Source organism: Rasamsonia byssochlamydoides, assembly GCF_041956645.1.
Source record: "Rasamsonia byssochlamydoides strain NRRL 3658 unplaced genomic scaffold VTN77scaffold_65, whole genome shotgun sequence".
In the NCBI taxonomy this organism is placed as follows: domain Eukaryota; kingdom Fungi; phylum Ascomycota; class Eurotiomycetes; order Eurotiales; family Trichocomaceae; genus Rasamsonia; species Rasamsonia byssochlamydoides.
This window is the reverse complement of record NW_027192448.1, coordinates 35,724-59,072: the sequence shown is the minus strand read 5'-3', so window position 1 is coordinate 59,072 and position 23,349 is coordinate 35,724. Positions and strand designations below refer to the sequence as shown.

Sequence of the window (23,349 nt, the reverse complement as noted above, 5' to 3'; positions counted from 1 at the left end):
GATTAGGTAACACTCCATGTTTGGCACGGTATGTGTACTCCGTAAGCGGCGAAAGGGTGCAGGCTAAGTTGTTCAATCCGTAATTTTTTATCTGTATTCTGGAAGAATGCTAGGTTTGTTTAATATCATAAGAAACGTATTAAGAAGAATAAAAATAACAGAAAGAACAGAAAAAAAAGCAAACATCGTGATTATTATCGTCAGAATAATATTAAATGCTGGTTGTCTGATGCTGCCACATGATGCATTGATGACTAACGCCCATTCGCCGCAAACTGATATTAGAGGCAAGTCACCTGATCCGGATGTCATTCGACATCGACCTCATCACTCCACCATCCGAAAAGCCGCTTTCGAACCTCTTCGCACATCGATCGTCCCCGACGAACTACATACCACCACATCTCCAAACAATTCACCATGTCGTCAATTGCTGCTCTGACGGCCCGCCGGGCCTTTACCCGCCAGTCTCTCGCTCGCCTGCCTCCGCGACGCTTCGGCTCCTCCAAGATCGAGGAGGCTAATCTCGACAAGGCTCCCAAGCGTGATCCCGAGCTCTACGTACGTCGTCGGCCCGCGCCTTGTCGTTGAATGTCCGATGCTAATCATCATGATTTTTTTCAGGTTCTCCTCGGAGTCATGTCCGGTGCCTTGGGGCTTGTTGGATGGTAAATTCAACCCAATCGTCGCCACCGGATTCGGAATACATTCGAAGGAGAAGGAGGAATAATAAGATCAATGATTGTTAACTTTTTTTGTCCTTGAAAATAACAGGTACTTCGGAAGGAAGCCTACTTCCGTCACCTCCGAGAGCAACGTCCGGATTGGCGAGAGTGCCATGCCCTGGGAACGCGAGGATGATGGCAAGATCTACAAGTACCAGTACCACCCACACGGCGACAAGAGCCAACCTCTGCGCAACGCTCCCAGCGCTCTGAACACTGTCATTGTTCCCAACGTGACCTTGCCGAAGGTGCGTCTGCTGTGCGCTCTCAGCTAGCCGGATTTTGTAGATGCATTTACAAGGAAGGCAACGAATGAGCCTATGCTGATTTTTTTTTTTCCGCCTTACAGGACCTCCACGACCGATTCAACAAGTACGGCAAGGAAGAGTGGGACTACTGAGCTGGCAGATGCGCTGGTATGGCAAGATATCTTTTTCCAATCAAGTTGGATGGATGGATCCTGTACTCTAGTTAGATGATCACAACAATCACCGAAGAAAAAAAAAAACTGTGTTTGGTAGTAGACGCTGTGTTTTTTTATATATAGTAAGTAGCTGTTGTGATTAGCGTCATTCATCTCTTTACTTTTCTTTTCTTCTCGATTCGATTCAATATACTGAAAACAGCATTTCATTCCCTCAGTTTGTTTTGTATTTGCTCTTTTCTGCTACCGGTTTATCCACCCGACAATACAAGCAATGTAAGAAATATGAATCTGAAACGAAGCAACTCATGCTTCTAAAATTGGGGATCGAGAAAGAGGGGGGGGGGGGGGGGGGAGGGGGGGGGGGGGGGGGGGAGGGGAAAGGAGATAGAAGAAGGGAGAAGATGCAACAACTCATGAATAATACATAGATCCCTACACGGTACACCCGAAAAAGCATCTACTATCAATCACTTCTGCTTAGTCGCTTCGTTGCTGTCGCTGGCCGGTTTCGGCTTGCCGGGTTGGCCCTCATTACGGACCGACTTGTCCTGACCAGCTGCAGAAGCCGGTTTGTTGCCCACTGCGCCCTCGTCGCCTTTCCCGTTGCTGCCCGTCTGAGGGTTCTGGCCTTCCACGTCCGGGTGAGGCGGTGCGTGTTCGACCTTCTTAGTCTCTCGGCCATTCGCGTCAATCACCCTGGTTTGAGTCTCGTACTTCGTCTGAAACGAGACCTTGCCTTCTTTCTTGAGAGAGGCGACTTGCTCCTCATTCAGCAGGTTGCCCGCTTGGTCACGGTACTCGACGCGCTCTTCGCGACCAATGATATGAGGCTGTTCAGGTTGCGGGGTCACAGCGCCCCTATTGTTTCCATCCTTGAGAACTTGTTGGTTTGCCTGCACTTGAGCAACACGGGACTGTATCGGCGCGGCCTGGATGGGATTGACAAATTGCGTCGTGTATTGGCTCAGCTGAGGCCCATTGCTGTCAGCATCGAGTCGTGTAATCGATGATCCTCAGTGGACTCCGCGACGAGGAGGCTGCCATGGTGGAGGACTTAGACTTACGTCAGTATAAAAGGTATTGCAATCAAAGTCCCAGGTATCGAGAAGCTTGACTCGCTTGCAAGCGTCGCGGGTCCACGGGTTGCCGTACGCGAGCGGGGAGTAGACGGTGAAGGTGGCAATGCTGAGGGCGAGGAAGATCGCAATGATCGCTTTTCCGATCACGGGCCTGGAGCTGAGACCAAACGACTGGATACGGTTGAGCACGAAGTCGAACATCTGGGATAGGGCAATAATGGCAAAGTAGAGAGCTGGGAGATAGTGATGCAAGAACAGCTGGCGAGCCATAAGATAGAAGGGAAAGTAGTGGAATGCCCAACCAAGCGCCGTGGTGCCAATCTCATAGTCGAAGCGTTTGAACGTAACGTTCTCGTAGTCGCCGCAGCTACGCTGCCACCGGAGGATGGCAATGCCCTTGAAGATCACGTAGATGGCGATGGCCAGGCTAGAGGACCACCAGATCAATGGGTTTCCAATAAGGTAGACCTGGCGGTGATCTCGGCCCCAGAAATTGATACCACGACGCAGCGTAGGCCAGGACGGTGGACGCGAGTCCCAGGCATGAGATTCGACCAGGCCGGCATTCGTGACCCACATGACTTTCTGAAGCTCCCAGAACTTTCCCAGGAATCCCGGGTTCCGGTAGTTAACTTTCTCTGTATCTTCGGGCAACGTAGGGTGATCGTTCGACTCTATGTACCAAATGCTGTTGGGGAGGGTGCCTCCTCTTGCGCAGGTAACCTCTTGCTGTTCATATGCCCAGTCGGGAAGTTTCACCTTGTGAGAAAACAGCGTACACCCGGTCATGATGTGAATCAATTTGAACTTCGTTTGAATGGTCCGGAGCCTCTTCTTGGCCTCTTCTCCATCGGACATGGACTTGACGATTTCCACACGGAAGAGATCGTTAGCGTCACCGGGGAAGCCCTCGTAGCCGTAAGCAGAAACCTCATTTTGCCAGTCCGCCTCCGTAATTGGGGGGCGGATGTCATGGGAATGAATTCTCCTGTGAGTCATGATGTGGTACAGCTTTATCGTGGCTCCATCTTCGATATACTGCGCGGTCAGGTTATCCCACGCGAACGGGCCTGCTACCTCACCGTAAGGACCAAGAGGCTGCGTCTGATTCTCCAAGATGAAAATGTTGTTCTCATCTTTGTGCGGGTACAATGTAACTTGTTGCTGCTTGCTTCCGGTCGGATACATATGTGGATGGGAATGCAGATAGCCGCCTTGTGTATTGAGGTGACGGATAGTGACTCGGGAACCAAATGCAACATCGGCTGGGACATCTTGCATGGCTTTGGAGTTAAGCGTGGCTTGAAACTCGGAAGACATGAAACCGTCCCCGTCTCCTGGGTTTACCAAGCAGAGGAAATGAATCGCGAACATTCCGACGTAAAAGCCGATGGGAATGATGATGAGACAGAAAACTCGAGCAAAAAAGTGTTTGAACCACAGACGCTGCATCATATGAAATTAGATCTTCGTGCCAGGTATTTCAATGGGAAAGCTAGATACTCACCGGGGTCACCGTTCTTGTGTCGCCCAGAAGAACCCAAAGCTGGAGAATAGTGAGGGAGCCAACCCAAGCGGTTGTGAAAAGTCCAACCCATTTCACGCTGAGCGTCGCACCTAACGAAAGGCCGGTAAGAGCCAACCAGAACCACCAGGGTCCCTTAAACGCCTTCGAAGGGCCCTGCTCATGTTGATTTGTAAAGCTAGAGAATGACAGGACTGTGAGGGCAGTGAAGAACACAAGCGGCGAGTCAAGCAGAATGAAACGAGACTGAGTAGTCAGAGCGTTATCTGTGGCTTGTCAGAGACCAGCTTGTGACCTCGTCCAAAGGTTAAAGAGCGTACCAAACGTTACCAAGACAGCTCCCATCACCGCGGTCGAGGTCCGACAACCGGTAGCCTTCAACGTCAGAAACATGAGCGGCACTGTCAAAACCCCCATAATAGCCGGCAACATTCGCATCGCGACATATGGGACTCCTGGTTCCAAGTAATCCTTTCCAATGTCCTTGAAATCGAATTCACCATCGAAACCAGCAAGCCAGCCGGCGAGAGTGATGAGCAGTTTGGCAAGTGGAGGATGAACGTCCATGAAGAATCTCCCTTTGATGTATTTGCTGGCGAATCCACCGAAACTATCATAGAGACAGAGATTAGGGATAGCACTGGCAAGTAGTCAGGACATGGGGACAACTGACTGGACCTCGTCGAAGACGACACTGGTGGGTTGGTAGATTCTGAACAATCGCACGATCGCCGCCACCAGGGTCAAGGCAGCAAGCCATTTGTAGTCCGACGCAGGAAGCTTGAAGATATCATTGTCCGTTACCCCCTCCGATCCATAATCCAAGCGTTTCTGCGCAACAGGTTTCCTCGACTTTGGCTTCGGAGAGCGGCTAGGTGAACGCCCTCCGCGGGACGAAGACCGTACACCAAGAGCCTCTTTGGAAGACATGGTCGCTGATTAAACGGCGTATTTCAAAATAATAACAATAGTGGCGAATCCAAAATAAAAGATGCTGAACGAGCAAACGGTTTACAGGCGTGAGTTAACCGGGGATGGGGCAGGAGTCGCAGGACAATGCCAGTCCAGCGCCCTCAGAGACTCCCCGCCTGCAACAAAAGGCGAAAGATAGAATAAGGGACTTAACGAGAGGAAGAAAGGACTACAACATGATACCCCATGACAGGGGGCTGGAGCAGGAAGAGGACAAGGTGTTCAATGGACGACCGTGGTCGAGATCGAAAAGGAGACGTTTCGTTGGCGGCCGTCCGTATTCGTCGACAACTCGTGGCCAGTAGCGCGGTAGCAGGAGAGTGTCCAGACGCAGCACATGCAACCGGCGAACTTACTGGAGCCTGGCCGTCCGCATATAGTAGGGGATAAACAAGAGTCGTTAAGATTAAAGAAAATATGTAAATATGGAGATAAGAGTCACAACATTTCGATAAGATAAAAAATGAAAATAAATAGAAATAGTTTTCCTATTTCGCATCAATTGGTGTGAAACATTCTGCTTACGTACACATCCAGAAATAGCGACGGGTTATCCGCGCGGCTAAAGTGGCGCTAGCGCCAAGCCGAACTGGGCGCCAAAGCCGTCTTCAAGAAAGATTACATAGTACCTCGTCGTTATACGCAGACCAGAAGAGTCCTGCAAACAGGCACAGCAACGCACCACCGCAGTCTCCTGCAACTCGCAGACTGCCTCCCGTGACGATGGCTGCGGCCGCGACCAACGGCACTGGATCGTCGACGCCAAACCTCCCCGAGGAAGTCAGCAAGCCTCCGGAGGGAATTGTCTTGCCTCCCAAGGATATTCGAGGTATGTTACCCGTCATGCGAAAGCTGTTGCGCAGAAGACATCGCTGACGATTTCTTGCCATGTAGCCATTGTTGAGAAGACTGCGGGCTATGTCGCTCGAAACGGTGTAATCTTCGAGGGTGAGTGGTGTCACTAACGAGCTGATGTTGGCTGTGATCTGACCTAATTGTGCTTTAGAACGCGTCCGCGAAAAGGAAAAGAACAACCCGAAGTTCTCGTTTCTCAATCCGAACGACGCATACGCACCGTTCTATCGATGGCGACTCACGGAGATCAAGGAAGGAAGGGGAACCGATGTCTCAGCGGGGCGACCCGGAGAAGCAAAGGCGCCTCAGCCCGAGAAGCCCAAAGGCCCGACTGAGCCGCCAGAGTTCCATTTTTCCGCTCGAATGCCAATTATAAATGCACAGGATTTGGAAGTGGTAAAGCTAACGGCTCTGTTCGTGGCTAAGAGAGGGAAGTCCTTCATGACGGCATTATCGCAGAGGGAGGCGAGAAATTTCCAGTTCGATTTTCTGCGGCCACAGCACAGCCTTTACCAGTTCTTCACGCGACTCGTCGACCAGTATACGATTCTATTGCAGAAGGACGGTGTTAACGAAGCCACATCGGAGAAACGCCGCGTGGCAGAGTTGGAACGCAATGTGAAGGACAAATATCATATCCTGGAACGGGCCAAGCAACGGGCAGAGTGGGTGAAGTACCAGGAGCAGCAAAAGCAAAAGAAGGAAGAGCAGGAAGAGCAGGAACGCATCGCTTATGCACAAATCGATTGGCACGATTTTGTTGTCGTCGAGACCGTCCTCTTTACGGAGGCAGACGACCAAGTTGAACTGCCACCCCCAGCTAATCTGGGCGATTTGCAATCTGCATCGCTCGAGCAGAAGGCCATGATGTCTCTCAACCCGCTACGGATCGAGGAAGCCATGCCAACGGACCAGGACACACCCGTATACTACAATGCATACCCACCTGAGCCTCAAGCTGCGCCAGCGGCTCAACCAACCTTTGAACCGCAACCTGCGCAGCCTCAGCAGGCTCCTCCCGTTCCTCCAGCTACTGCCACGCAGCAACCAACCCCTGCGCCGCCCGTTTCTGCTGCAGCAGAAGAGGAAGAGCGCCGGATCCGCGAGCGAGCCGAGGCGCGCGAACAAGCAGCCGCCGCTCAAGCAGCAGCCAAGGCTGTTCCTGGACAGCAGCCCATGCGGATTCGCTCCGACTATGTGCCTCGCGCACAAGCGCGGCGGCCCAACCCATCGGCAGCCACCGCCCTCTGTCCCAATTGTAAACAGCAAATCCCCGTTGCAGAACTTGAGCAGCACATGCGTATCGAGCTGTTGGATCCTCGCTGGAAGGAGCAGCGCGCCAAGGCCGACTCGCGTGCCGCAACAACCAATCTGTCGACCGCGGATGTTGTCAACAACCTGAAACGTCTCGCCAGCCAACGCAGCGACGTCTTCGACACTACGGCCGTCTCTTCCAGCGCACCAGGCGGCGGCGAGGCAGCCGACTCAGAGGAAGAAGCTCGGCGAAAGAGGATAGCACTGGGCTCTGGCCCTCCCGGAGTCCCCGGCTACGATAATACTTCTGGCGCAGTCAATGGCGCTGCTGCTGCTGCTCCTGGCATGGTTCCTCCTGGCGTCACTTCCATGCCCATGCCCACAGTCGGCCCTACTGGCCCACACCCGCAGACAATGAATATCCAAGAACAAATCCGCAACATCCACGAACGATACGGCGGTGGTAGTCATAGTGGCGGTGGAACTTCCAAGTAAAAATTCTCATTGTGACATTACCATTTAAAAGGGGATTCTTGTTTTTTCTTAGTTGTTTTTATTCGATTCACCCGGAGTTTGCTAAAGTCATTTTTTCTTTTCTTTTTCTCCACTGTATTTTTTTTTGTCTGCGGAGGAGTTCATTGGTTCGTTAGTCAATTGGTTGATCATGACAATAATAATAGGTACTGTACCTTATATAGTCGTGCCCCAAATTGAACATAGTTCGCAACCGGTTTAGTCCTGCTTGGGCAGCATGGCTGCTTTAACCTATCACGTGACTGAGTGGAACAGGAACACAGAGACAGCTTGCAGAAGCCAAGGAGAGTAGCCGGGTAGTCACCAACAGCACTACGGCAGGCTCCGGGAGCTAACACGAGCATGAGGAAATTACACGGCAGCAGTGTAGCAGTCTGGAGTAGCTGAAGTCCAAGCTAGCAAAGGGCTGTGGACCTGGTTGGGCCATCAGTAAAACGAGGCCTATTTTTAGTGAGAGGGGCTCTAGCTAAAATTTCCCTTATGTTCTGACCACTATTTTATAATATCATTCCATTAAACTTCTCATGATTACTACGATTATTGCTGTAGAGGACCAAAGCTTTTCTAGATACACACGAGAAGGATTCGCTGGAGAGGAGAAAGGAGGAGAGGCATCAGGAACGTGAGGAGAAGCGATGATCACGTGATTGGAATTGGCGGACCAATGAGAAATGAGAGCTCAGCTGAGTCAGCACTGGGCATAGCCCATAACGTAATCCACCACCGAGCGGCTCACCTCCGCTCAACGCGTCTTGTATACAGAAAATGAAGCTCAATTCTCCACCCAAAACAGCGATTATATACAAAAAATTAATTACTATTGCGATTAGGACATTGATTCCTCCTATGTCCCAGAGTGTTGCAATTGCTACATCGATATTGCGGGCATACGCATAGTGGAGAGGCTGGTAATTGAGACTGCAGAGGATATTGACTAGAAGTTCAACAACTTGATCTCTTGACCTTATGAGATCCTGTGCTTCTTCTCTAGTAATTCCTCCTTCATGGCGTATTTTTTTTTGGATCTTTGATGCTTTTGCTTCTCTTTCTCATGTGCAGCAAGTAAATCCTGGTATTCCTTCATTATTGCCGCTTGGATCATGGTGGATTCGCAAGCCTTTGTAATTTGATTAAATGCTTCATCGAACCGACTTGAAGGACTTATATGACCTTGTTCTATAAGTTTCTTGACTGCAGTGGCTTGCCGTTGTAGTTGACGAGGATTATGAGGCGTCTGTAAGCTCCAGGATGAGTGTGAATTGCTGGATCGACTTCCTGGTGGTATAGGCATCTTGAGTTGAACATGAAGCTTTTGAATGACTCGCTCTGGATTAAATGGATGAATCCCCGTAGCTGCAAAGCCATTTTGAATAGTTTGAGCTTTGAAGGCCATTATGCGCGCTATAGGATATGCCTCTAAGAAGTCAAGCTTTTCAATATGATTAAAGCCATACTGCATCTGCTGCTCAACTAGGCCACCATATCCATCTTTAAGAGGTGCAAAAATGCTCACATTGAGAGGTTGTAGAAGATGCGACGAGTGTGCAGGCATACAAATTGGGATAATATTGTTTTAGGCAGAGTTCGTCAAATTGAGGCATAAGATGACTTCCATGGCCATCAAGAACTAGTAATCAATATGCACCTTTCCTGCGCTTCTCGGTCTCAGGAATGAATTGAGTTCTAAGCCATTTGAGGCCGATCTCATTGGTTGTCCACCCATTATTGCTTTTATCAAGCTGCCAGCCTTCTGGAAGGTCATCAAACCAGGCGTCTTAAAGTTCTTTTGCTTTGAAGATGATATAGGTAGGTAGGCTCTATCCTGTTACACTGACTGACTCAGTTGCTGTAACCTATTCACAATTTCCAGGTTATAGAAATTTTGGACAACCATAAACATCACTACTAGTGATGACTTTTGTAGTTGCGATGAGGCCCATAGCAAATCCAGTCTCGTCAAAGTTATAGATATCATCCGGCTGAATCCCATCCATAATCTTCTCGTGTAAGCGGTCAAACCACTCGCGGATTATCTTGATATCTTCACATTTTGCACGGTTATGATTATAGCGACGTGTATATTGTGATTTGAGCTCATTATGGCGTTTTACTAGTTTGTAAACCCAGTTCTTGCCAACTTGTGGAGGAGGATCTTGATCACTGCATTGAGATAGAAGATGATTAGCCATATTCTCAACAAAAGCAGGCTGGGGAGGTAATCCACACTTATCTAGATCTAGAATTCATTTGATAAGCGATTCCTCTTCATTTGCAGTTAATTTGTGTGATTTGCACGTAAATTGACCCTTGCAGCACGTCCCTTGAGTCGATACCAGAGGGCAGAATATGGTACATTAAAAAGATGCTCAGCTTCACGAGTTAAAGTAACTTGTCCCTTTTTATAAGCGGAAATTGCAGCTTTAAGCCTGCCCTCTAGTTCAATGGCTTTTTTGGCCTTTTCAGTACGAATTGGTGGCATAGTCGCGCATTGAATAACTTCAATTTCTGTATATGAGTCGCGTTGAGCGGAGGTGAGCCGCTCGGTGGTGGATTACGTTAACTAGTTAGTTAACAATTGCCTTACTGTCAACGTTCTTTTCTATACATGATCCTATAATACTTTCCCTGGAGAATTTCAACCCATATATGACATCTACTACATTAGGAAGTTCTTCATCGAAAATATCATATAAATGATGGTATTCTCTATGCGACGAAATCACCTCTGTTGTTTCTCAACCCTTGGTAGCATCGACTATGGCCAGAAGTAGACCACCCCATAATAGACTGCAATAAAAATAGTATAGAGGCGCTTATAGGAAAGTTAATCTTTCTTAAGATATTCTGGAACCAGAATATACTTTAAGATCCATATTATAAAGGGGTGCAGGATTAACTATAATATATTAGGATTGCTCGGACTGCATTTAATATACTCTATGCGATCTATTATATGCTTATATGGCCAAATTCTCGCTATTCTCATGTCTTCCTAGAAGTTCCTATACTAATTCCTCAATTCTTGCTTTGGCCGCTTTCTCTGTACAGAAACCAGAATGTTAAACGCTAGTACAGGAATTCGTGAAACAGAAGCAGTATATAAAAAGGGAGAAATAAAAGATTGAGGAGAATTTATTAGACAGAGCACAGGTTTCCCTGAGCATAGGCTTGCAGGCCAGCCTATGCTTAGGCATAGCCTGCTAGCTTGTGCTAGAATAAGCCTGTGCTGAAGCAAGTCCTCACGTCCTCTAAAGAACTCACACTTATAACATGCTCTTTTCTTTGCTTGAGATTCATGCTAACATGCTTCTGCACCTTCAGCAACATAACAGTTGCAAAGTGTGATTTTCAATTAATTAATAAGTCAATCTTAAGACTACAGGAGGCAAACAGGAGAACAGACAAAAGTTGCAACAGCAACGAAGAGATAGCCGCCCACCCATTTTCAGCTGGTTCATACTTTGGATATTTTGCTCATTTAAGACAAGAAGGTGCAAGGGTATCAATCAGATAACCACCCATCCACCCATGTTTAATGATGCCCGCCGGTCTGACTGGTACAATTAATGAGAAGAGTGCAAACAATGTCATCAAGATGGAGTGCGAGGGACATATGCGAATCCATTCCTCGAGAAGTGAACCACCAGCAAGGATTGTCGTGCCATTCACACCAATCACCCTAAGATCAAGATGTCAACAGGTTCTGGAACGCTGTAATCATTAATTAAAGGACGTAATGACAACCATGAGCGTGTATATTAATGAACAGAGTAATGGGGAATAGACCACCAGATCCGTGGATGCATATTGGACAGAGACGAGATGAACCATGCTACGCTAGGCAATCAAATCACAGTCTCCAACCCGAGCTTTTCGTCAGTCGGCAGTACCGTTCACGTTGTCAAGGATGAAGACCGAGCTCGTTGAAATCCTACTTCCCAGGTATGTCACCCAGGGCCTCTACCGGCACGCTCTCTCCCATGCACTTGATCATATAATGTGCATAATCGTCATTGTATAGCACATGGACGATAATAACTTGAGATTTTCCATCCTCAGTTGCAGGCCAACTAAGCGCGTCAAAATCGATCTTCTTGTGCGTCGAAACGAAATTGACAAGATAGATGTCTACGCCGTGCTCAAGGACATAACCGATAGATTGGTTGATGGGACCTTCAAACTCCGCGACAGATCCTTTATTTGCCTTAAGCTCATATCCGGTGTATTTTTGACCTTCCCTTGTCAAAAGCAGATCGAGCTTTTTCTGGGAGGCGTCATGGGCTTCGTGGGCACACGACCAAGATTCTGGGACGAGGTCCCGCAGTGCGCAGTAGAGTTCGACATAGAATATGTCTTCTGACGGCCCATCGTTATTCTTGCAGTAGCAATTAGCAATTTGACTAGGTCGGAAAAAAGTCAAAGCCTGGGTAAGAAGCCAAAGAGGACCCTTTATTTCTTTGGCCGACAATCGAATATTGCGACGAGGATAGACGGCATCCACACACACACGATATATCAGATGGCTGGTAAAGCACACTTTGTCCATGCCAACCGGGGTAAGGACGCCACTGTCCAGCAATTGCTTTTCTACAGGCCGAAGCTTGCGCAGATCCATGTCAAACGGCTTATTCCTGTACGGATAGTTGCCGAACTAATTGGCGGAGTGAAGGGTCCGTTAAATCCTTTCGAATTTTGTGTTTAACTCCGTTCATATACTCTTCGAACTTGATTTCAAGGAGGTCGGGCCATGTGCCAACGTCCGGTTCCTCGTACAGATAGAATAACATAAGAGCGTTCAAACTTGCCGCGTGTCCTCCCGCCTCGGCCATTATTCCCATTTTAATACGCATGGGAATCTCCACACGTAAGGTATCTTGGAATATCTGTAGAACTGTTGCCATCTCCACAGTTGTGAGAGGTGGGAGCCTGAAGAACTCCGCCTTGTTAAATGGCGAGGCAGTGTCTAATTGACTGCGATCGGGGAATTGGTCTTTCCAGTTTAGATCCTGTAAGCGAAAAGTTCCAGCAGCCACATACGGAATTTTTGCATTGCCCAGGAAGCGAAAGAAATTAGCGACGAAGTCATACTCCATAATGGATTGCAGCTCGTCTACGATGAAACATATTGGTTGAGATTTCACGTAAGACTCCAAGTAGGTCTCGACCCACTCTCTGGAACACTTCTGCTTGACTAGCCTCCATGAGACGTGCTCATAGAAGAGAGATTCTTCTGGGCGTCTCTTGAGGCTTGGAGCTATCCCATCTCCCCAGAGCCAGAACATCTCGATCCCCTGGCTCAGTAGTTCCCATTCTATTTGCCACAAGATAGACGACTTCCCCGAATGATAAGGACCGTGCAGGATCACAGGGGTCTTGCGTTGTAAATGGTTAATCATCACATCGAACGGATATCGCTGGTCTGGAGGGTATTTGACGTAGCCGTCACCGGGGATGAAAGGTCCCGACACCTTCAGATAATGAGCTTTTCGATGCATGGGCGCAAGTTTCGCCCTTTTTTGGGTTTGAAGCACATATTCTAATGGTTCCGCCGGCCTTTTTCCTGAAATATTGCTTTCTGTTAAGCTGATTAGTCAAGAACAATGACGAGCAGTTGAGAAAGGAGGAAGAGTTAATGCTTGGACAACAACGTACCCAGACGGGTGTGCACGACCAAATGAACAAACCAGTTGGAGGCATCCTCGAAGACATCATACATTTCCTCGAATGTTGCTATCTCAAGGGTAGACCGGTTCTGAATTTTGGTATAGACCTGGGAAAGAGATTGGTCCATACTATGTGAACTGCCCCGTTCAATTCTGACGCGATAAAGGGAGATATCCGGTGCCGTACAGTTGCCACCGAGTTTCAACGTGACCAGTTCAGAAATATCGGAAACTACGTCTGGAGCTTCCTGGACTATAATTTTGAACAATCGATTCACAGGGTCACCGAGCCGAACACACCGTAACATAACGGGAAAGGCGGGCGTCTCCATGCTGAATCAGGCTGTGCGGCTTGAGCCCTTTTGTTTGGCCAAGGCCTTGTGCCTCCATCAACGTTGATGCTGTCGTCACATCGAGTCAGCGTCTTGGAATAGAGCTTATGCACTGCAAAAACGATAGCGCTGAGATTCGTAACTGAGAAGAGGCAGGACGTTGTGAGACCAGGAGAAGAAGCATTCTGCGTAAAGGTTACCTCGACCCCCGGTAAAAAAAACTAATTTTGCTGTCACCACTGCTGTCACTTGTTTATAATGCGTTTCAATGCAATTCATTTTCTTTAATTAACCATTATCTCATCAACAACAAGGTCAATTGACTTAAAACAACGTTCAATATAATCTATATTCTGAGTGCTCGATTCGATCACTATCTCATATTTATCTTACCATATTGGGTCCTAAATTATATGTGTAAATTTTGGAGATTTCCATACCATAAATTACTGATTCAATGGTGACATGGTTAACCAAATATCCTATCCAATATATATATATATATATATATGTCGGCTGTTCAGATGGCCTGTAAGAACGTCTGAGTTGTTGGAATCATGACAAACTGGTCTAACTAGATTTGATAGTCATGATATCATGACTATGGGACCGAGAACCCCGCTCCCTTAGTAAGGCTTATAGAGCCCATTTCCCATATCTCATTAGAATCAAGAATCAAGTCTCCTTCATATCGTCTTCCTACATAGTAGTGCTTATAGAAGCTTCTCCCCTTATGCTCATATGCTCGTAATCTCAACACGAGTCAAGTTTTAAGAAAAGTTATCGGGTCGTCGTGGAGATCTTGTATAGGTGAGTAAGATACTGCTGCTAGCTGCTCCTTGAGCAAGCCACTAAGAGAACGCAAGATCAGGCTACAGGCATTCTGTAGAAAAGGCAATTATTGTGTTCAATCAAATTCTTTCTCTTAGCCATGAGTGTAATATTAGCTAAAGGAGAGAGATCTGTAATTAGTCAAATGGAGCTGTGCCAACAATGATTGCGAAGACTGGCTGGGGTAAGAGCATGATACTTCAGGCCATCCCTCTGCTTAATCTAGAGAGTGACATCTGTCTCATGATCATGCCACTTTCCTTACTTGAAGATGACCGAGCTAGGCAAGTCAATGCTATTCAGGGCTGTCGTGCATATGTTTTGAATAGATAAACAAACAATAGAGTCCTTCATAATCAAATCAAGGATTGCACCTTCACTCATATCCTCACAAGCCCAGAGATTGCATTAGGAACCTATTTCTTGCAGGTTCTTCATCACAAGCCCTTCTGAGACCGCTTAGTTCTTGTGGCTATTGACGAGCTCCACATTGTAGAACAATGGGGTGGAAATTTCCGCAAGCAATGTTCATAGCTGTAAGTGCTCTGGGCTTGCGTTAGAACACATGTGCCATGGTTTGGAACTTCTGCCATACTAGATCCTGTAATGCTTGAAGTAGTCAAGTGATCAGTAGGCTTTGACCCAGATGTGAGGGTAATCCATATTAATATCGATTGCCAGGTTCTCTTCTTTAGCCTTCAGCCGATCATGAGGCCACTTAGTACCTGCGAGGAGCTTCATTTTCTAAGCCAGCCAGTTCTCGCGCTCGCGCCATGCTCAACATGGCCTCCAGTGTTGACCCATGCTATATGGATTCTAAAGACAGTCATTTATTGTGATTGCATTGCAGAAATTCTTGTCATAGTCAAATAATTGCAATGATGGATAGGCCCCGAAAACGGCAAACAATCAGTCATGCCCTACGATTCAGAGATGTTGGAAGAAATGAAGGCCCGGATTTTATAGGAATTTGTTCATTCTGAATCCATCCATCGCATTATAATGCAATTGGTATGGGCATTAACAACCCAGATATCATCTAGGTAGTGAACTGGAAGCAGCCATCTAGCCTTTGCGCTCTAATGACAACCTTCATCCGCTCCCCGACGTGGATCAGCCCCAACTTCGCGGCCCGAGCACGCGGGTCCGGAGGGCAAGAACTTCGCGTACTCAGACGAGCAGCGGCGGGAATTCCAGGACCCCGAGAAGCTGCTGGCCTACCGCAGGAAAATCGAGCACGACTTCAACAAGCTGTATCGAGCGTTGGAACACGGGACGCCGGAGCAGGAGTACTTCCAGACGGCGTCCCGTCAGCTCAAGGTCAACCGGCTCAACGGGAATCAGGAGCTGGCCGAAAAACTGATCCCGACGTGGGCCTTTGGCTGCCGCCGACTGAGCCCCAGTGACGGCTATCTGGAGGCCCTTAGGCCAATGTCACTAGGGTCTTCAATGCGGCAGCCTGAATCACCGAGCACGGGGTCGTCGACTCTGACGGTAAGGAACACCGGGTCGACGCCGTCATCTGCGCGACCGGATTCGACGTCTCGTTCGCCAAGTAGTGGCCTGTGAAGGGACGTCACGGAAAGATCCTCAAGGAGGAATGGAAGGATAACCCTGAGGCGTACATGAGCGTGCTTGCCCGGAACTTCCCCAACTTTTTCTTCATCCTGGGACCAAACTCCCGTATGTCCCTCACCTTTCTTGTCATATCTCTGCTGACATTTTTTTTTCAGATTGTAAGCCTCATCTCGCAGATGGAATGGGCCGCTCTGTACGCCGTCAAGTGGATCGAGAAGATGGCCAAGGAACACATCCACTTGATCGATCCGAAGCAGGAGGCGATCGACGACTTCAACGTGCACACCCAGGAGTATCTGAAACGCACCGTGTACACATCGCACTGCCGCTCCTGGTACAAGAACAACAAAGTCGACGGGCCCGTGACGTGCATGTGGCCGGGGAGCCCGATGCACTTCAAAGACCTCATGAGTGTGCAGCGTGCGGAGGATTTCGACATCAAATACACCAGTCCCAACTGGTTCCTTTTTTCGACAACGGTATCACCTGGAGGGACGCAACCGATGCCGATCTCGCATACTATCTGAGGAAGGATGGTTATTCGGTGAGTAAGAATGTGTGATGTCGAATGTTCGTGTATCCGGTGAGAGCTTGGGAATCTCGCGAGTCAAGAATACAATTCTGTTAGCATCAACCTTGTTGAACAAACGCACAATCATGCCTTGCAGGGGTAATATTATATATAATATATATTATTAGCGAGATAGACCACGTCGTTGATCACCCTAGCAAAAAAAAAATAAGAGAAAAAGAAAGAAAACGAAAAGATAACGACCGGAACAGAAACAGGAGATATCTTCGTTTAAAGTGGAACTCAGGCCCGAATCGCCCCTCATTCCAAGCAATACGGCAAATCTTTCATTCATAGCCTGGCTGAATAAACTGCAGACCAGGACAGTTGTAATACCCTTCACTCTCGTCACATCAAATGTGTAGGACGAGAAATGCCCTTCTCTGTCGCCCTCTGGAAATAGCATCGTCCCGAGTCTTGCTTATTGGTTTTGCCCAGAGTGGGCTGCAACACTCCCTCTGACTCGCTCCAATCATTTTCCAATGAAGCTCGCGGAACGGTGATGGTATTATTCTTGATGAACCCCTGGCTCGTGGCTTGTCATCAAGATCAAGCTTCCGCGAACACAACGGCGCGGTTATTTATCATCTTGATCCCATTGTATGGTCCCAGCAGGTGCGAGTTGTAAATCCGCAGGTGCTGATCATCTTCTATTCACTCCTTCTTCCATCCGTTCCATCGTTCAAAGTCCGCCGTATCCAAGTCGAACAGATCCAGCATCCGCCCGACGCTTTGGTCGACCAGATCATCCACCGACGACGGCTTGATGTAGAACGCGGGCACAGGGGGGAAGATGACGGCGCCACTTCGAGACACCGACAGCATGTTCCGCAGGTGGATGTCACTCAACGGCGTCTCTCGGGTCACCAGGACCAGCTTCCGCCGTTCCTTCAGCATCACGTCTGCCGTCCGGGAGATCAGATCGTCACAGAAGCCCGAGCTGATCGCGGCCAGCGTCTTCATGCTGCAGGGAACCACGATCATGCCGTCGGTCCGGAACGATCCGCTCGAGATGGGTGCGGCCATGTCGTTGATGTTGTAAACGTGGTCGGCCAGGGCGCGCACGCTGGCTGCATGGTAGTCGGTCTCGTACTTGATGGTCGCTTCGGCCCATTTGCTGATGACCAGATGCGTCTCCACGTTCAGGCGACGCAGGGCAATGAGCACCTTGATGCCCAGAATCGCCCCCGTTGCCCCCGTCATGGCGACGACGATCTTCTTCCGACGCCCATGTCTGGATAGCTGATGGGCTGAGTCGCCTGTATGTTCGGGATCCGGTGAATGACACATCGAATGAGGGATGACGGTGCCGGAGCCAGAACCAAGGAGGGAGTGAAGCATTGGAAAAAATAAACAAGGCTACGACGGATAGAACGTAAGACGTGTGAGTTGGGAACCGCTCCGAGGCTGAGTGTAGCTGCGAGATGACTATCGCTCTGGTTATATACATACAGATTTATAGGATCGGTGTTGACATCGCAGTTGAGCCGCTTGTGTCATGGAAATCATCATCTCCGAGCATGTCCGAGGCTCCGAAAGTTCGGGTTGCGCCGCGGCAAACAACCTGCCGAGATATTCTTCTCGGATGGATATCGGTTCGTAAGGCCGTGCTGACCCAGTGATTTCTGGTGTTCGGCCAGCCGAAACTCGGGATAATCGGGATCCAAAAACGGAAGACATGGTTCACGTACGAGCTCCCCCTCGGTTGGGTTCTCAGATATCGGTATCTGAAAATGATCTTGCTCTTATGACGGGTGTCACGGTCTCCACAATTATTTGGCCCATGAATATTACCCAAGTCAAGTTGGCACTCAACAGTACATACTTGACATGAATTGGAACTTAGTGGTCGGGGAGACTCGGCCTACTTTTTGGACCTCTCTTCAAAATCATTGGGCGGATTTCCCAGCCATTTTGTCCGGATTCTGAGAGATACCGACTGAGGGGACAGCAAAAGGATGTTGTCTCGATCAGACAAATTGGCTGTCTTGGGAGAAGTCAAAAAACGGGACTGTGACGAGATCAGCATCCGTACAGCTCATGTAGCACCGTGCATGCGGTTACCGTTCATGATGGAATCCAGATAACTTATCGGAGATGTGTCTGCAGCGTGGAGAGTGTCGACAAATGAGCCATTCGGAAATCTACCAGCAGCGGATCCTCCCGTGTCAGTCAAGAATGTGCATGGGCCACCCATTAAGGGATACACTTGCTCACCTATAGTCAAATGTAGGAGGGAAGGCGTTGTAGGCTGAGAATGATGCGGCTCCGTTGACATTGTCCGGATTGATCTCATCCCCTCTCGGAGGTTCCGGAGGCCTCTGCGCTTGTTGTGCATCGTTGACGGCGTTCACTGCATCGGAGGTCTCGCTAAACGCATTCCGCAGCGAGACGAGTGCTCGAATGTGTCGCTCCGACAGCCATTGACTGTTATCGGAACCGGATGATGATGCCGGGTCATCTTTTGCCATGGATTCTTCGGCCGAAAAGACTTCGATGACTCGCTGCTGCAGATCCCGGCACTCGGCATTGTTTCTTGTTTCTTCCCAGATGCAGAGCAGCAGAGTTGAGCTGAGCACGGTATGGATCATCGACCACGTTCGCAAGGGTACCGTGCTTAATGCCTGGAAATCGAGGAATGCCTTGGCCGCATCGACCAAGCTCTCCCTGGCTCGTTGACGCAATAGCTCATAGTGCGATTCGTCGGCAGCCATCGGCGTGCTCTTGATGGCGGGCCGACAGATAAACGAAACGAAGAAACAGATATGCATCTTTAGCGCCAAATGCTCAAGGTGCTGATGCAGGTTCTGGCAGTTCTCCCGGGCTTGTAGGTGGGGCAGCACCCGACGATACATATCATCCACGGTCGCGAGAGCCTCGATGCAATGGCCATAATCTTGACGTCCGGCGTCTTGGGCCGCCATCAAAGTCACGCTCAGTCGACAGATACGGTGCATCACAGCTGTATAGGGGAGACCCATCCCGGTAGACAGGCTCTCATCCGGCGTCCATCCATTCCTAGACATTGCTGGCGGCCGGTCGTGGCAGAGACTGAGCAGAGCGTCTTGCCAGACAATGTTGGCCCTAGGGTACAATGGTCAGCTTTAGACAGCGTCGGTGGGTGTTGTCTCGCTCACCAGAGCGTCTTGGCCTTGGATTTGAAAGTTTCGGACATATGGGCGACGCTCGTCTCCGAATGTAAGCCCATGGTCTGGGACAGCCGGATCGTGGTCCCTAACATCGCCCAGGCTGCATCTGACTGGCCGGTGTTTTGCAATGTATTTCCGAGCAACAGGAGAGCTTGAATGATATCCAGGGAAGGCCGAAATAGGAAGTTTGCGAGTCGCAGAGCCTGAAATGACCGACGGGCTGGTCTGTTTAGTAATTGGAGGTATAAGGCAAGAAGAAAGAAAGAAAGAAAAGCCAAGATAGCCCTCATTGTGATGGAACTACTCACCAAAGTCCTGGCATAACTTCGAGCGCTGTGAGTGACTCAGATCCGAGAAATGCGCCCCCGAGGCCAGCACTGCGAGGATAAGCCCGATCAGTTCCACGGATTTCTTCGTGGACCAACGGTCCGAGATCTTTTGGGGATCTGCAAACTCCCCGGCGGCATAAGCATTCATGTAGGCACACATATCTAGTTCAAACTGTTCTATGTCCACAAGGATTGGATTGAATGGGTAGAGCGAGATGCGGTAGAAGTGAAAGTAGCTATTGCCGACATTTGATTAGACCAATCATGAAACAAGAGGCGTTACATACTCACGTTAGAACCTCCTGTCGTCGAGGTAGAATCTGCAATAGTGCCGCCCAGCGGTCCTCGGCAGTCTTCACATCCATGAATGGATAACTGCGGTAAGTGTTTTGAAGGCCCAGGACTGGTCCGACGTCTCGGGCCAGCTCGCGATCCTGATGCTGCGCCCGCAGACGCACGATAGAAACAACCGAATTGTCTCCTGAAAAGACATATTCTCTAGAGCCTAGGATGGCCTCTCCATCCTCCGAACCGTTGAGACCGGACTCGTTCTCTGTAGACCGGCCCCGCTTGCGGCCTTGCCCAGACGGGTATTGGCCTCTCGACGACTCCTGTGCCGTAGAGAGCTCTGATACACGGCCTGGCAGCAGCGAACGGGGAGGTGATGGCGGATGACCGGCCACCGAGACTGCGGGGTTCTCTATCCCATCTTTTCGTCCAGCCGTCTGCTGCTCCAGATCATAGGCGCAGATCTGTGGATGACCACGTTTCCGGCACGTCTTGCACGGGTGGCCATGATCACATTTGACCTATCTGTCAGTCAGACACGAAGGAGCAGTAATACATAAGCTATTCACCTTGCGCTGGCGACAGGGGTAGCAGGCTTTTGCCTCGCGCTGCTTGCGCTTGGCACGGAGGACACGGTCAATCTCCTCGCGATCGATCGCAGGACTGCTGTCCATTGTGCCTACCGTCTTGCTTGCAGTTAATTTGCAGTCGATTGCACTCGGCGTGACATCACTCGGACAAGTTCGGGCCGTGCAGTGATGGCTGACTCGGCATGCCATGCCATTGGCTGTCGATGTGCTGCGCGTACCGAGCTTCCGAACGACGCCGAGGTTCCGAGACGACGCCGAGCTGCGAAGACCATCGTCACCTTTCTCCATTTCCAGCAATGGGGGGGACCAGGAAAGGCGAGTCATGAAGCTCCCACGGCGAGATCTGAGATATATAAGGGGCCAACTCGGTCTTGGGTGAATAGCGATGTTGACTGCAGGCGGACACAGCTGCTGGAATATAGATCAGTCCATCACATCATCTCTACCATTGTCCAGACAGTGATCCATCCACATCATGGCCAATACCGAGCCTCACCTCTGTTTCCGCGCCTTTGTGGAGGCCCTCAAGGCCGACGATGATCTGATCGAAATCAACGCGCCCGTCGACCCAAACCTGGAGGCCGCCGCCATCACCCGTCTCGTATGTGAGACGGACGACAAGGCACCGCTGTTCAACAACCTCAAGGGGACAAAGAATGGTCTCTTCCGCATCCTAGGAGCTCCCGCCTCCCTCAGAAGGTCCTCCAAGGACCGATACGGACGTCTCGCCCGGCACCTGGGTCTCCCTCCCACGGCCAGCATGCGCGAAATCCTCGACAAGATGCTCTCCGCCAGCACCCTTCCGCCCATCGATCCTACCATCGTGTCCAGTGGTCCTTGCAAGGAGAACAAGCTGGAAGGCGACCAGATCGACCTTACCGAGCTTCCGGCTCCCTTGATTCACCAGTCCGACGGCGGCAAGTACATCCAGACATATGGCATGCACATCATCCAGTCTCCGGACGGCAAGTGGACCAACTGGTCGATCGCGCGCGCCATGGTGTACGATAAGCGTCACTTGGTCGGTTTGGTGATTGAACCTCAGCATATCTGGCAGATCCACCAAATGTGGAAGAAGGAAGGCCGCAATGTCCCTTGGGCGTTAGCATTTGGTGTGCCCCCAGCGGCCATCATGGCGTCCAGCATGCCCATCCCCGACGGCGTGACCGAGGCAGGTTATGTGGGAGCGATGACGGGAACGTCTTTGGAGCTGGTCAAGTGCGATACCAATGACCTCTACGTGCCGGCCAGTTCGGAAATCGTCTTCGAGGGCACCCTGTCGATTTCCGAGACGGGCGCTGAAGGGCCCTTTGGCGAAATGCACGGCTATGTCTTCCCCGGAGACACCCACAACTGTCCAATCTACACCGTCGACAAGATCACCTATCGAAATGACCCGATCTTGCCCATGTCGGCCTGCGGTCGGTTGACTGATGAGACAGTATGTTGGCCTTTCTCGCCTTCCCTCCTCCATTACACTTCCGTTCTTCTTCCGCCTTGTCTCGATTTTATCTCCAAGGAATCGATGAAGCTAACATGACGTAGCATACCATGATCGGCTCTCTCGCTGCAGCCGAAATCCGCAAGATTTGCCAGCAAGCAGGTCTTCCCATTACGGATGCTTTTGCCCCCTTCGAATCCCAGGTGACCTGGGTAGCCCTGAAGGTGGACACGGCCCAGTTGCGCCGCCTGAAGACAAACTCGAAGGAATTTTCCAAGAAGGTTGGCGACCTCGTTTTCAACCACAAGGCCGGCTACACCGTCCATCGCCTGGTTCTGGTGGGCGACGACATCGACGTGTACAATGGCAAAGACGTGCTGTGGGCCTTCTCCACTCGCTGCCGGCCGGGCATGGATGAGACATTCTATGAAGACGTCCGGGGATTTCCTTTGATCCCCTACATGTCCCATGGAAATGGTTCACCCACACGAGGCGGGAAGGTCGTGTCTGATGCACTATTGCCGAGCGAATATACGACAGGCGCCGACTGGGAGGTGGCGGATTTTGAGCACTCGTATCCTGAGGAAGTTAAGGCCAAGGTTCTGGAGAACTGGGAAACGATGGGCTTCCGCAGACGGGAGTAGATGATGTCCACCAAAAAAGAAAGAGGGAAAGAAGGAAGGAAAAAAGAAAGACAGACAAATAGATCATGGGAGGAAGGGAACACAAGGAATCCTAGTCAAGCTGGATCGATCCGTTTCCGTCGAACATAGATATTTTTTTTAAAAAAAAAATAATAATTCAAAGGCGTCTGTGACGGCGCGGCTCAGAGACATGGTCACGTGGTTATTGCCGAATTAGGAAAGGGTCAAGTCATTTGACCCTATATCGAACGCCTCCTCCCACCCTCTGTAATCCTCTTCTTTTCTCCAGCTTCGAAGCTTAGTTAGATAGCTGCCAAATGGACCCCTTTCATTTGACTGAGCCGTGACAGCGTCCACAGACCGAAAAAACTGACAGCACAATGATTTGTCCACGATCATCATCCATCGTGTTTGCATGGAGTGACCACCGCTAAACTGATTCTACTGTATCATGCCGACAAAGAAATGCTCCAACAGCTTGTATAAAGTTAAGGCTAAGCAATATTTCCTGGATCATTGATGGATGGGTTGCATTGTATCATACAGTGAGAAGGGCCTTAGC

General features: G+C 49.7%; 9 protein-coding genes across 9 annotated transcripts; 3 read left to right on the top strand and 6 right to left on the bottom strand.

Annotated features, from left to right (window-relative positions):
- Positions 1–420: 420 nt before the first annotated feature.
- Positions 421–1,125, top strand: VTN77DRAFT_7822 (uncharacterized protein; the record flags this gene model as incomplete). Its single annotated transcript, XM_069424252.1, has 4 exons — positions 421–561; positions 625–668; positions 775–973; positions 1,075–1,125. 4 exons carry the CDS (start codon positions 421–423, stop codon positions 1,123–1,125), a joined length of 435 nt encoding a protein of 144 aa, XP_069275071.1.
- A 494-nt stretch (positions 1,126–1,619) lies between these two features.
- VTN77DRAFT_7821 (uncharacterized protein) lies at positions 1,620–4,686 on the bottom strand (the record flags this gene model as incomplete). Its single annotated transcript, XM_069424251.1, has 5 exons — positions 1,620–2,120; positions 2,217–3,677; positions 3,739–4,022; positions 4,077–4,366; positions 4,430–4,686. The coding sequence occupies 5 exons, from the start codon at positions 4,684–4,686 to the stop codon at positions 1,620–1,622; spliced, it is 2,793 nt and encodes a 930-aa protein (XP_069275070.1).
- Positions 4,687–5,451: 765 nt separating this feature from the next.
- VTN77DRAFT_7820 (uncharacterized protein) lies at positions 5,452–7,332 on the top strand (the record flags this gene model as incomplete). Its single annotated transcript, XM_069424250.1, has 3 exons — positions 5,452–5,557; positions 5,623–5,676; positions 5,735–7,332. 3 exons carry the CDS (start codon positions 5,452–5,454, stop codon positions 7,330–7,332), a joined length of 1,758 nt encoding a protein of 585 aa, XP_069275069.1.
- A 1,003-nt stretch (positions 7,333–8,335) lies between these two features.
- On the bottom strand, positions 8,336–8,923 carry VTN77DRAFT_7819 (uncharacterized protein; the record flags this gene model as incomplete). The annotated part of the gene is made up of 1 exon (XM_069424248.1): positions 8,336–8,923. The coding sequence occupies one exon, from the start codon at positions 8,921–8,923 to the stop codon at positions 8,336–8,338; it is 588 nt and encodes a 195-aa protein (XP_069275068.1).
- Positions 8,924–11,302: 2,379 nt separating this feature from the next.
- Positions 11,303–11,917, bottom strand: VTN77DRAFT_7818 (uncharacterized protein; the record flags this gene model as incomplete). The annotated part of the gene is made up of 1 exon (XM_069424247.1): positions 11,303–11,917. One exon carries the CDS (start codon positions 11,915–11,917, stop codon positions 11,303–11,305), a length of 615 nt encoding a protein of 204 aa, XP_069275067.1.
- A 79-nt stretch (positions 11,918–11,996) lies between these two features.
- Positions 11,997–13,366, bottom strand: VTN77DRAFT_7817 (uncharacterized protein; the record flags this gene model as incomplete). The annotated part of the gene is made up of 2 exons (XM_069424246.1): positions 11,997–12,946; positions 13,024–13,366. 2 exons carry the CDS (start codon positions 13,364–13,366, stop codon positions 11,997–11,999), a joined length of 1,293 nt encoding a protein of 430 aa, XP_069275066.1.
- Positions 13,367–17,000: 3,634 nt separating this feature from the next.
- On the bottom strand, positions 17,001–17,687 carry VTN77DRAFT_7816 (uncharacterized protein; the record flags this gene model as incomplete). The annotated part of the gene is made up of 1 exon (XM_069424245.1): positions 17,001–17,687. One exon carries the CDS (start codon positions 17,685–17,687, stop codon positions 17,001–17,003), a length of 687 nt encoding a protein of 228 aa, XP_069275065.1.
- Positions 17,688–18,316: 629 nt separating this feature from the next.
- Positions 18,317–20,990, bottom strand: VTN77DRAFT_7815 (uncharacterized protein; the record flags this gene model as incomplete). The annotated part of the gene is made up of 7 exons (XM_069424244.1): positions 18,317–18,357; positions 18,411–18,490; positions 18,564–19,430; positions 19,484–19,715; positions 19,804–20,060; positions 20,116–20,633; positions 20,682–20,990. 7 exons carry the CDS (start codon positions 20,988–20,990, stop codon positions 18,317–18,319), a joined length of 2,304 nt encoding a protein of 767 aa, XP_069275064.1.
- Positions 20,991–21,177: 187 nt separating this feature from the next.
- Positions 21,178–22,787, top strand: VTN77DRAFT_7814 (uncharacterized protein; the record flags this gene model as incomplete). Its single annotated transcript, XM_069424243.1, has 2 exons — positions 21,178–22,143; positions 22,248–22,787. 2 exons carry the CDS (start codon positions 21,178–21,180, stop codon positions 22,785–22,787), a joined length of 1,506 nt encoding a protein of 501 aa, XP_069275063.1.
- Between the last annotated feature and the right edge of the window lie 562 nt (positions 22,788–23,349).